This window comes from Stegostoma tigrinum, chromosome 23 (genome assembly GCF_030684315.1).
Source record: "Stegostoma tigrinum isolate sSteTig4 chromosome 23, sSteTig4.hap1, whole genome shotgun sequence".
Taxonomy (NCBI): domain Eukaryota; kingdom Metazoa; phylum Chordata; class Chondrichthyes; order Orectolobiformes; family Stegostomatidae; genus Stegostoma; species Stegostoma tigrinum.
In genome coordinates, this window is record NC_081376.1 from 33,136,467 (window position 1) to 33,149,332 (window position 12,866).

Below are 12,866 nucleotides of genomic sequence, written 5' to 3' on the forward strand. Positions count from 1 at the left end.
CTGCTAGCAAATAAAGCAATTATGTAAGCTGTACACTTTCACACAATACAAAAGAAACAGATTGCTGGAAAAACTCAGATCTCGCAGCATCTGTGTAAAAAGGAAGAGTCAACATTGAGTGCGGCAATATCTCTTTGTATCATGCAAAGTCAATTTGGCTTAGGACCCAACTTTAACGTTTCAATCAACACTATACAATAAGAAAGTGAATTAGTTACCTTTCAGTTGATCAGCCACCACACTCTGCGTGCCAACCCTTTCCATCACTTTCCCATCCTCCTTTAGATAACGTTCATCCAAGTATTTAGCCGTAACTTCCGAAAGGTGGACCTTTCCGGCCACCCCAAGCTGTTCCATCAAATTGGCCAAGTTCACATCGTTAGACCAAACGTCAAACTTGAAGCGTTTCATTCCCAAAATACCGCATAGGACAGTACCTGTATGCACCCCGACCCTCATGTTAACCATTTCTTTCTTCTCCTGGCAAAATTGTTCAATGGCCTGAATCATGCCCAGCCCCATCTCGATGCAACAGTATGCGTGGTCGGAGCGGGGTTCGGGACAGCCGGCCACGCAGTAGTAGCAATCGCCCAAGGTGCTGATCTTCTCGCATCCGGTGCCCTCGCAGAGACGGTCGAAGCGTCCAAAAAGGTCGTTGAGGAGACCGACCAGCAAGTGGGCGGATTTATTAGCGCTCATTTTAGTGAAGCCCACGATGTCTGCAAAGAGGATGCTGACGGGCTCCATGCGTTGCATGGTGAAGGGCCTGAAGATGATGTGCGCTCTCTGTATAGACGTTTTCTTCTTCTTGCTCTTTGGACTGGAGGTGGAGTAACGCTTGAAGGAGTTCTCGCTCTCCTCGTCTCCTTGCTTCATCAACTCGTCCGCCACCATCCTGGGCATGACAGAGTGGATCATACGTTCCTTCAGGGCTTTCTCCACCTCCAGGTCCTTGCCGTGCATGATGGACTGGCCTACTTTCAGGAACGTGGTACGGGAGCGTACCTGTGACATGATGAAGAGGTGGATGCCCACTGCATGTACACAAGCATGTAGGAAAAGTTTGGCCATAGCTTCCAGCAGTAGACGCTGGCCGGAACCCGGCGGCCGGGGCCACTCGACGCTGCCCAGATGATAACCCAACACTTCGAACAACAGCGAGTAAGAAACGCCGAAGATAAAACAAAGATAGAGGGGCAGCGGCATGACCGTGTAGAGCAGCAGTAGCACCTCCACGCAGATGGAAAAACTGCCAACTGGCGACAGGTAGCTCCAGCAGGGAGATGAGCCTTGGCTATCATTCCCGCTACAGCCCAGGCCACTGCCAGTGCCGGCCTGGAAACGAGTGGCCAGCGACAAGGCGAAGACCAGTAACGTGAAGAGCAGGGAGATTCGGACATAGTGGTGACAGTAGAGTCCAGTGAAGGTGACCGCCAAAAGGCCGGCACAACACAGCATGAAGAGTAAGGTGGGAGCCAGGAAAACGGCCCCCAGAGCCTGGTCCTTGTCCTTCACGCCGCAGCCGAAGTAAATGGCCCAGAGCAGTGCAGCCACCATGAGGTAGAGCAACGCATACCTAAAGCGGCGCTGGGTCTGGGGGAAGCAGCGCTCCAGACACGCGTCCTCCAGGTTTCGCGAGTCGAAGGCGGGGTCCCACCACTTACCCGATGCCCGCTCGAAGAGCTGAGGAAACTTGCGCCGGCGACGCCGAGGACTACGGGCCGCCCGTTTGACTGATTCCCCAGAGCTACAACTGGACGAGATGCTGTATTTGGTGGGCCCAGGGCCTTGGTGCTGGAGCTGAGGAGCCGACGTCTCCTCTTCCTCCTGCTGCTGCTGCTGCTGTTGAATGTTATGGCTTTTGATCTTGACAGCAACATGGTTGCAGTCTCCGCTGGCGTCGCAATAAACCTCAGTACCGCGCAGTTGCTGGGTCGCCATGTAGAGTGTCCGCGACCGGCGGGAGACTGTGACGGGAGCCGAAATCGGCGCCCTGCCGCTAATGTTGTCGCCGTGTCGTGTTGTGTGCTGTACGGCCGCTCATTCGCTCCATCCACCATTTCCGCCGCGGCCGGGACTGAGGGAAAAGGGAGAAGGGGGGCTCATCCGGGAATTGCGCTACCGGAAAGAGGTCTCCTCTTTCCCACCCTCCCGCTCATGCGCACGCGCACACTTACAGTCTCCCTCCTTCAATCAAATCAAATCCGAACCGCCATCAGCGATGGTCACATGATCTGCTCGTGTCTGTAGATGCGCTGCGCAAGCGCTGGAATGAGGGTGGTGATGTAAGTTTGTCAGGCTGTCGAGGTAAAAATGTACCTTAATGACAGGTTATAGCTTTCGAGATGTAAGGTAAGTTTTATCGTTTGTTGTGGAGGTAACTCCGTAGAACGCCACTAAGCATCCGGCTTTTAGTTTTGTGGAGAGACTAATTTTTTTTCAGCAGAGAAGATTGAAGTAATTTGATAGAGGTGTTCAAAGTCATGAAATATTTTAATTAACAAGAAGTCAGTAACCAGAGCACGTGAAAGGAACCTAGCTTTTTGTTATAGTATACAACAGAGTTGTTAAGAATTTAGACTGAGTCATAGAGATGTACTGCACGGAAATAGACCCTCCGGTCCAACTCGTCCGTGCTGACCAGGTATCCGAAATTAATCCAGTCCCGTTTGCCAGCATTTAGCCCATATTCCTCGATCTTTCCTATCCACCTGCCTTTTAAATATTGTAATTGTACCACCGCTTCTAGCAACTCATTCCATACACTCACCACCCTCTGCATGTAAAAGTTGCCCTTTAGGCCCCTTTTAAATCTGTTTCCGTCCCCTTAAACCTATGCCCTATGGTTTTGGACTCCCCTATCCTGGGATAAAGGACTTGTTATTCACCCTATCTATGCCCCTCATGATTTTATAAACTTCTATAAGGTCACCCTCTGCTCCAGGGAAAATAACCCCAGCTTATTCAGCCTCTCCCTGTAGCTCAAACCTTACAAACTTGTCAAGATCCTTGTAAAACTTGAAAGAGTTTAGAAAAGATTTACAAAGCTTTCGTGGAGCTGGGAGACAACAATTGAATTTAGTATTCCAAAAGTGGCCTAACCAATGTCCTGTACATCTGCACCTACTGCAAAGGTTGGTGGAAATAGATTCAATTTAATGAAAATAGGGAAACTACTCCATTGATTTGGAATCATGCCTAACACTAAGGAAAAAGGTTGTTGGCAGTCAATCATTCCTTGCCTCAAGACAGCACTGCAGAGTTCCTCAGAGTAGTGTCCCAGACCTATTCAGCTCCTTCATCAATGACCTGACTTCCATCAGAGATATGAATATTCATAATTGTACAGTGCTAAGTCACAACTGTCCAAACAATGAAAAAGGTTGTGCCCGTTTGCAGTGGAGTGTGGACAGCATTCAAGCTCGGGCTGTTAAGTGCAGTTTGTGGATCACCACCCAGATATGATAGAGAGACTTATGTGCTATGACAGTCTCTTGAACAATGAGTTGGGAGCTTCTTGCAACTGGTGGTGCCACCCATGGTAGCTAGGTCAAGAACAGTGTCAGTGAAAGAGTGGTCCAAAAGTTCTCAACAGAAAAGATAAAGGAAGACTTTGCATCTCACCAGCTGCAAAGGTGGAAGAAAGCTGCAAATGCATATATGGTTCTGGTTGTCTTATTCTGGCATGTCGTTGAGGCCATACCACAAATCTGTCAAGATCATAAGCTGAAACAGTGCTGCAAGGTCCCAATGTTAAACTAAATGACATACAGACTTCTATTAGGTTCTTTGTAATGATGGAGAATTATCAACAAGTCAAAGGGAACCTGGAATTCCTGGCAACGAATCTGCCCACAGACAACAGAGCCATCAAATGCCTTCCTGGAAAGGGATAGCTGAAGCACAAACAGAAGGATTTGCCTTTACCTGAAAGGAAAGTTTGAGCATAACCCTTATCCCATGCCCTATTTCTTTCCCCCCCCCCCCCCCCCCGAATATCCTAACATTATTGAAATCCTCACTGCCATCCTAAAATAAGAAAATATCTCCAATCCAAGGTCACCCCTTATGTTTGTGTCTGGAGAGGGAGCGTTGTGAAAACCAGTGTGGAGAAAAGCCAACACAAATCTTGCTTTAAAAAAAAAGTTCCAAGTAACAAGCGCTGCCTTCCATTCGACAGCAAAATCACACTTCAAGACTCCACTCTGTAGTGGGCACTCAAGGAACATTGCAATGTCAAATGCCATCTTTCAGGTTTGAGGTTAAACTGAGGATCTGTTTAGTCTCTCAGGTAGACATAAAAGATCCCTCAGCACTGGTTCAAAGAAAAAAAGGATATTTCTGCTATTGATTTAGTCAATATTTATTCTACAATCAACATCACTAAAAAAATGTTCTGGTCATTATCACATTGTGTGCAAATTGGTTGTCATGTTTGCAAAAGTATAACAGTGACTGTACTTCAAAGTACTTAATTGGCTGTAGAGAATTTGGACTGCCTTGAGATCATGAAAAGTGCTATATAAATGCAAGCCTTCTTTCTTTTGAGCTGGTGGACTACTCCTGCAATTGGAGCATTGCATTTAATTCGGTCCTCTCTTTATTCAACAAGTATAAGCAGGCACTTTCTTGCAGCTGTCAACAGATGACATTCAGGAATTGGAATTTGGCTGGATATTTCTCCTCTTTAATTCGAGGCACATTGAAATCAGTTCAAGCAGCCAAATTACACAGAAATGGATTTACTGTAGACCAGGAATAAAAGCTAGGATCTTCAGATATGGCTCAATACACATCATATCCATTTATTCACAAAGTTATTTTTGGACATTGAAGATATTAACTAGTTATAATTTTGTCTTCACTAGCATCTATTATTGGAAATTTTATATTCTAAATGTTTCATTGATGGAAATGTGATGACTGAACATAAAGGCTGCATTGGTTTTTTTTTCTCTCCAGTTTCACTCTTGTAATGGTAACAACAAATTTGTGAAATAGCCAATTATATATGTTTTAGACTGGCTTAGTATTAGGAAAACAAATTCAGCTAGGTGTCTTTAGCCAACAAAGAATAACCAGTTTATTACAAATAAAAATTACTGAAACAACATGCAAAGATCACTTTGCGTGAGTGGATATGACTTGCAATCTAATTAAAAATTTAGCATGAGGAAAAAGGTGACAAACTATGGTTGAACACCCCACAGAACACTTCAAATGGTAAATGTGATCAACACAGATCGTGTGCATTTCTAAGCAATCACCTCAGATTTTAGAGAGACAATCATCAAATCACATTAAAACTTCACAAATGATTACAAGTCTCTTTTTTTGATCACTCAGTATTGAAACTCCCTTGATGTTATGTCATGGACTACCCCAACAATTGCATGTATTCTGGGCTCACCTTCCCTGGGATTACATTCCCGTATCTTCTTGGAAAAAGTACTCCAGTTATTACAGGCCACATTCCAGCTTTTCATAAATGGTGAGCTCAAACAAGTCTTGTTTGGTGCTTTAGCTCTAATCTGGCTGAGTTGCACAAAATCATTATTGCAAATTGCTTTACTTCATTATTCACCATTGTGCTAAAGGTAAAGTGACTATAGGACTACTCTCTCATTAGAACAAGATAATTGGTGGTTTAACCTGAGGACCATCATAGCTCAGGCAAGAGGAGAGGTTGAAAAGATAATCTTCGTGGTAACTATCAACCATCACTTACTAAAATCCTGGAATTTCCTCCTGAATGGCATTGTGGGTCAACCCACAGCGGAAGGATTGCAGCGATTGGGGGGGAGGAAAAACAGCTTTTCACAGCCTTCGCAAGGGCACTTAGGGATGGGCAATAAATGTTGGCCAGCCAGTAATACTCTCATCCCATAAATGAATTTTAAAAACAGCTGGTGCAGAAATTGAACCCAAGCTGTTGGCAGTGTTACTCTGGATTACAAATCAGCCATTCAATCAACTGAGCTAACCAGCCTCCTTACTAAGTTATTAGTGATACATGACTTCTTCTGACCCTCGCTCCTCCCAGGACATTTCCAGAGCCCTGACTCCAACATTTTGCTGCCTACTATTTGCTGGAATTTCTTGTACGTTCCAGCAGCACTGAGTCATCCAGTTGTTCTTTACTTCACAGAGTCCCAAAACCCACAGAATCAGTGTAGTTCAGTTCTTTAACAGTTCTTGTCTGCAGAAGTTTGTGTCTGTTTTCTTCTCCAACCAACTAACTCAGGAACTACTCTGTAAAGAACTCTAAGCTGTTTTGACTTATTGGAAACCTTGCAACATGTGCCTCCCTTGTTTCCAGTATTGTATATATTGTAATTTTTGAAACAGTAAAATGTGGCAACAAACAGTGGGATTCAAATGTATCAACCACAATTTCATAAATTTTGCACTTGCCTTCCCTTTTTTTTGCTAAATACTATCAAACCCCCAGTGCCATTGCCATCCTACTGAGTAAGAGTTAGTTATAGAGAACAGGGAGCTTGGTCCTGCATCATCCTCATCCCAGCACCCTAAGTTGGAGAACCAGTCAGTCGGCTAAGTAGCAAATTTCTTGAATTTTGGCCACAAGCTCAGCTCTTGGCAGCACTTTGTCTAATTGTATTTCATATTGAACTTTGGACAAATTGATTTTGTTCCACATGTGTTTATCTTTCAATTATCGCAAGGGCTTTATTACTTAAGGTGACTATTCAAAGTTTCATTAATTGCTCACCTGAACATATGTCAAATGATTGTGTTGAATTTGTAATCAGCTTGTTAGAACTGTCGAAGGCAACAATGAACTACAGCTCTTCATGTCACACATTCACAATCTGGATGAAGGAACTGAGGGCATTGTTGCTAAGTTTGCAGATGACACAAAGATGAAGAGGTGAAGCAGTGGGGTGGCTGCTGAAAAATTTAAACAGGCTAGGAGAGTGGGAAAAGTGGCAAATGGAATAAAGTGTGTGAGAGTGTGAGGTTTTGCATTGGTAGGAAGAATACAGGAATAACCTATTTTCTAAATGGGGAAGTGCTTCAGAAACCTGTATTATACAACAGCAAGGATATACTGCTGAGCCTGTGTAAGGCTGTGGTCGGAGCACATTTTGAATATTGTGGGTAGTTTTGGGCTCTGTATGGAAGGAAGGGTGTACTGAACTTGGAAGAGGTCCAGAGGAGATTCACAGATGCAGCCAGACTTGCTGAGCTTTTTCCAACAACTTTTGTTTTTGTTCCTGATTTACAGCATCCACAGTTCTTTCTGTTGTTCTACAATCTTAACAGCAAGATCTGAACAGAAAAATATCTGTCAAATTAAATCACTTCAGAATAATACAGCATCACACAAAGAAAACCATCAAATTGTATTTAAGATGCAGAGTACTGGGTATAAATAAAGTTTGGCTTCAATCCTGGAAATTATTTGAGATGAATGTTCCAGATAAACTCAGCCCAAAAGATATCAGATAGGATAAAAATCACTTTACACCATTTTAAATATTGAGACACAATCCAACAGTGATGGTATGAAGTGCAACAATATGCTGTCCTATAACAGCATTATTAATAAGAAAAATTCTCAGTTGATCTTGGTAACAAATAATTTGTTTGACAATGGAATTGTTCTCTTAACACTGAAGGATCACACTGACAAATCTCATTCAAACTTTAGCAGGCTGCGTCTAGAAATATTACCAGTAGATGAGCTGGTTACTAAGAATGCAGAAAGATCAGATAAGTTGGAGTACACATTGCAACCAAGTTCTGTTTGATTTTTTCCATCTACTTAATTTAATAGTGAGAAACTCATTTGGGTTCCTCTAGACTTATTAGATCATAAATTTAAATGTGTGTATTGGAGTTGCAGTTGAATGGACAACCCTTTGACTCAGATTAGCACAAAAACTCACTCTCTCACTCTCTCCCTCACACAGTGACTGTTGTGCTGAGTGCATCCTTCGCTTTGAAAACTGCAAAATGTTCATCTAAAATTATATATTTCCTTATGAGTAACTGTAACCAACACTGTTTTCCTTCCAGTTTTCAGGATCCTCTGAGTCAAACATGGATGGAGCAGGCTGACATTACAAGGCAGAGGCCTTAATTAAAGTTTCTCAAAACTCGCTAGCCTTAATTAAAAGTTGAAAAGCCTTCGGTTGAATGAGACTCCATACTTTATCCAAGCAGATTCATCTTGAAGAGAATGACATGTGGCCCATTCTCTTCCAGGAACTGTATCAGTCTACACGTTGTTCAAGGAAGTTTGACTCCTTGATAGCTTGATGAGTATGAGTGAAACATAGAAAATAGGGGCTATGCCAATCAGTATGATCATGACTGATCACCCAACTCCGTAACCTGCTGTCCCTTTCTCCCCATACCCTTTCATCCCTTTAGCTCTAAGAGCTATCTCTAACTCCATCTTGAAAATATTCAAAGCTTTGACCTCAACCTCTTTCTCTTCATTCTCTGGCAAAAAAAATTCTCCTCTGCTCAATCCTAAATGGTCTATCCTGCATCCTTAAACTGTGACCCCCTGGTTCTGGATTGCCCATTAACAGGAATGCCCTGTCCAATCCTGTTTGAATTTTATCGGTCCCCTTCATTCTTCTAAACTCTAGTGAATATATTCCTAACCAATGCAGTTTCTCTTCATATGTCAGTCCTGCCATCCCAGGAATTGGAATGGTCACACAATAGAATAGTAACCATGGGATAGATGGATTGGAGGGATATAATTTGGTGTTATGAAATCTGTTTTAAGATTAACAGTGCTTATAAAGGGTCCAGAACTTACTGCTGCTAAATGACAGTGTCCTCCTTTCCCATTTCTGTGTAGTTTTACTGCTACAGTAAAGTGTGTAAAGTATTGTTTTAAAGAAGCTTTCTGCTTGTTAAGGATGTTGTTACATTGAAGCTGAAATTGGAGTATGCCAGCAGCAGTATTCTTCTGTTGTTAATGTTTTGCATTTGGTGGAGACTGTCAACTTTCTGCTACATTTGGTGCTAAGAGAATGCCAAGGCCAAAGGACCTGGCCCCATATTCAGCAAGTATGTCTCAAAGAAAGGAAGGCTTTTATGTTCCTATTCGTGGTACATCATACACGTCTGTCTTATACATTCTCACGTATCCTCTGTATTTTGACTGTAACTAACCATTTTGTGATGCATGTCATCTGACTTGATCCTTCTTTCTGCCACCTTCTACTTTGCCCTCTGGAAGGGCTGTCATTGCTTTTCAGCTCTGATCGCATGTCCAAAATGGTTAGTTTCTTTTCTGGATGTCACTTTTTAAGAGTTATTTTTGCTGTGCAATTTCAAGCACCTATTCATTCATTTCCCAGCTTTGTAGAATTTTAAGTACTTGTATCGACATTACAAAGTTCTCATTTCTTCCACAATTTTTTTATTTATTGTCCACATTTCTGGAAAGTGAATAGAATGTGGCATCTTATGAATTGTTTTCATTGTTAATAGCTTGGGGTTTTCTTTGTTAACACATCCTTCAACTTCACAAAATTATGTCTGGTTATCTCTAGCCTTCTGACTTTGGCATCACGTACCATATTCTGTTATCTCTTGTCTTAAGTAGCCTACGTTATCTACCTGTTCCAATGTGATACCATCCACTTCAATCTTTACTCTAGCTTTCTTCCAATGTATTACTTCTGTCTACCATTTATTTTTGTACTTTTGGTGTTCATGCTTAATCCATATCCTAAACGTCTAGATTTTACTTGATCTATTATACTTTGCGGGGCCTCTTATGATTGTGTAAGTAGTGTTGTGTTGTCACCATTCTACCATTCTTACCCCAAGCTTGCAATTTGAACTTCTGCAAGTAGACATAGCTCTCTGAGTATTTTTGTGCACAAGTATGAATAATTTGATGACCGTACACAGCCTTGTTATACTACTTTCTCTTTGCTTCTCTCTTCTAGCATCAAGCTAGAAGATGGACAGTCAGATTATGTTTGCTCCCAAAGCAGCCCTGGATAAATCTCATACTTTTACTGGCAATATCATATTTCTTTGAGAAACACAATCAACCGCTTTTCATAATCAATGAAATACATGTAAATGTTCTTGTTGACTGCTGGATACTTAAGTCAAGATTTTTCTTAGCTTAAATATTCCATTCTTGTTCTCCTCCAAATCTAAATCCAGAATGCATTTCGCCAATTCCTGCTTCAAATATATTATTTCTTTTATTACAATTTTCAACGTCACTTAAATGATATGACACAACAAGCTATAGTTCTACAGGCCATTCATTGCTTTACCTTTTTAAGTATCTGAACAAGTAACAGATGTGTCAAGTCACTTGGAATATGTCCTTTTGTGTACATTATATATGTCATGACTTCTATTTATTTCTTCAAAGGCTTTGAGATGTTCTTTTGTTACTAAATCTATGCTAAGATCTTCATCTGTACTCAATTTCAAAGCATTCTTTACCTCTGATATCATAATATTTGGTCCATTGTTTGCGCCTCTACCACGATTTAGGCCTTTACACAATTCATTTATATATCCTTTTTCTTTGCTGATGCTTATCTTTCAAATATGTTTTTCTAGAATAATAAAACTGTGGATGCTGGAAATCTGAAACAAGAACATAAATTGCTGGAAAAACTCACCAAGTGTGGCAGTATCTTTGAAGAGAAAACAGACTCCAGTGACCTTTCATCAGTGCAATATTTTTCCATCTGCATAGCTTTCATTTTTGTCCCAGTCTTAATATTTCATTTGCACATCTCATTATGATATTTCATTGAAAGAAAATAGGGTATTAAGAACGAAACTTGAAGTAAATTATCCTGTGTTTGTACAGAAGTAAGATGGCTCCCCCAAACAGAGCATCTTATTAATTTTTCTTAATGTTTATTGGAGCAGATGTTTTTATCTGGCACTGATATCAATTCTCCCACAGTCTAAAGATGTGCAGGTTACATGGATTGGCAATGCTATATTGCCGAAAATGTATAGGCTTGGTGTGGACTCAATGGGTCAAATGGCCTGTTTCCACACTGTAGGGATTCTATGATTTTTATGAGTTGCTGTATAACTTGCAACTAGTTGTTTGGCCTCCTAGCGCAACCTGCAGATGATTTGGTGTAAATGCATAATTACGGCATTTGATAGGTTGAGGAAATTGAAATAAATGAAAACAGTATGGTGGGTTCTCCCAAAATAATTCGGAAGACTTTTAAAACCATTTGTAATCAAGCTCTGTCATCAGCACTGAACCGAAGTGGCTAGCTTTCCTGGAATGTATACAGTGTATTTCAGTGATCACTCGCTTTTCATCACCATCGTTCATTCAAGAGATTCCTGTTTAAGCATCTAAACAATTTCCAGCATTACCTTTTTCTTTGCTGATGCTTATCTTTCAAATATGTTTTTCTAGAATAATAAAACTGTGTTCCATTTTCAGTTGAGGTGTAATTGTAAAATGGCATTTTGCTAGATATATTCAAAAGGTAAACAATTGTGTTCTCCCCCTCCCTCTCTGTGAAACACCTTTGATTTGACTTCCACTTTATCCTGACACTTAGTACATGCTGTTTTTCAAAAATATTCTGACTATCAAAATTAGATTTTGTCATTTAAGATCGACTTTCCTTATTGAAGGGAGCAGGACCAATTTCATGAGGACAGATTTCATTTGTTGTGAAAATACACATCAACTCTAATTTAGTCTGAAAATAAAACTACTAATTTCTGACATGCTTCCTCATAGCCTCAAAAAAGACTTTTAACATTGTAAGTATGTCCTGAGGCACTCAAAGCCTTATTAAACAAATATTGACACTAATCCACTTGAAGAGAAAGAAGTGGTTTGAAATACAGAAACAAAGAAGCTAGTGCATTGGAGAGGGCGATTCTTTTCATGTTAACAACTAAACAGAATGTTTGTAAGAGCTAGTAGGAATTGCAGATGCTGTAGAATCTGAGATAACCATGTTGATAGCTATATGTGCACAGCCAGCCAAGCAGCATCAGAGAAGCAGGAAGGCAGATGTTTTGGGCCTAGAGTTTAGGCCTAAGCTTAGCCTTCCTGCTCCTCTTATATTGCTTGGCCTGCTGTGTTCATCCAGCTCTACACCTTGTTGTCTCAGGATGTTTGTAAGAGTTTTGTTGAAAGGGAAAGGAACAGAATAGAGCAGATTTTAAAGATTTAAGGAACAGGGAGTGACTGAATTGTGTTTTAGTGGTGATAATCGGATCCAGAAAACTCTTGCAGGTAGTGGAATAAATGTTGAAGAGCATTTGAAATTTCAACCTGACATCAGTAATATTAAATTTGCTGGAGCACTAGGAGTGACTGTGGAGCAGTTCTTGTGCTGTTATATGTCTGTGAGAATGACAAAGTACAGTGAAAGCATTTCATAATGTCGTCGTGTCACATTGATTAGTTAATGCAGAAGTCATTTTTCTTTAGTTTGATATATTAGGGGCCTGTTAAGTAATGTTTGATCTGTGTTGATTTCAGTATGTTACAATAAAACTTTAAAATGTACAATCATATCCTTTGGTTCCTTCCAATGAACAATGGGAAATTAATCTCTTTTTTTCAAAGTTATCTGTCTTTGTAAGATTGATAACAACATACTAAAACTTGTCAACTGCAGAAGCCTATTTAACACATCAACATTTCTGTCCTCTTTTTACTCACTGTCTTTAGCTCTACGAGAGTTTCAACTTCAGCAAGAGAAGGAGCAATAATCCAATATCTTGTTAGCAAACTTAACTGTACTGTCTGAAATTTTCAGATACATTTCTCAATCTTTGAGTACTATTTCCACAGTGTTCTCCCATGCTATCAGACTAACCAGCAACACATCTGTGCAATATTTTTC

At 40.9% G+C, this 12,866-nt stretch overlaps 1 protein-coding gene across 3 annotated transcripts in view; it reads right to left on the reverse strand.

The window, feature by feature from the left end:
- The window catches only part of adcy9 (adenylate cyclase 9), a 166,459-nt gene extending 164,331 nt beyond the window's left edge, over positions 1 to 2,128 (reverse strand). For all 3 annotated transcript variants that reach the window (XM_048551884.2, XM_059654049.1, XM_048551883.2), the window contains exon 1: positions 219 to 2,128. In XM_048551884.2, the coding sequence (XP_048407841.1) occupies positions 219 to 1,941 (1,723 nt within the window). In that variant the 5' untranslated portion in view covers positions 1,942 to 2,128. The remainder of the gene's footprint in view (positions 1 to 218) is intronic.
- Positions 2,129 to 12,866: the final 10,738 nt, after the last annotated feature.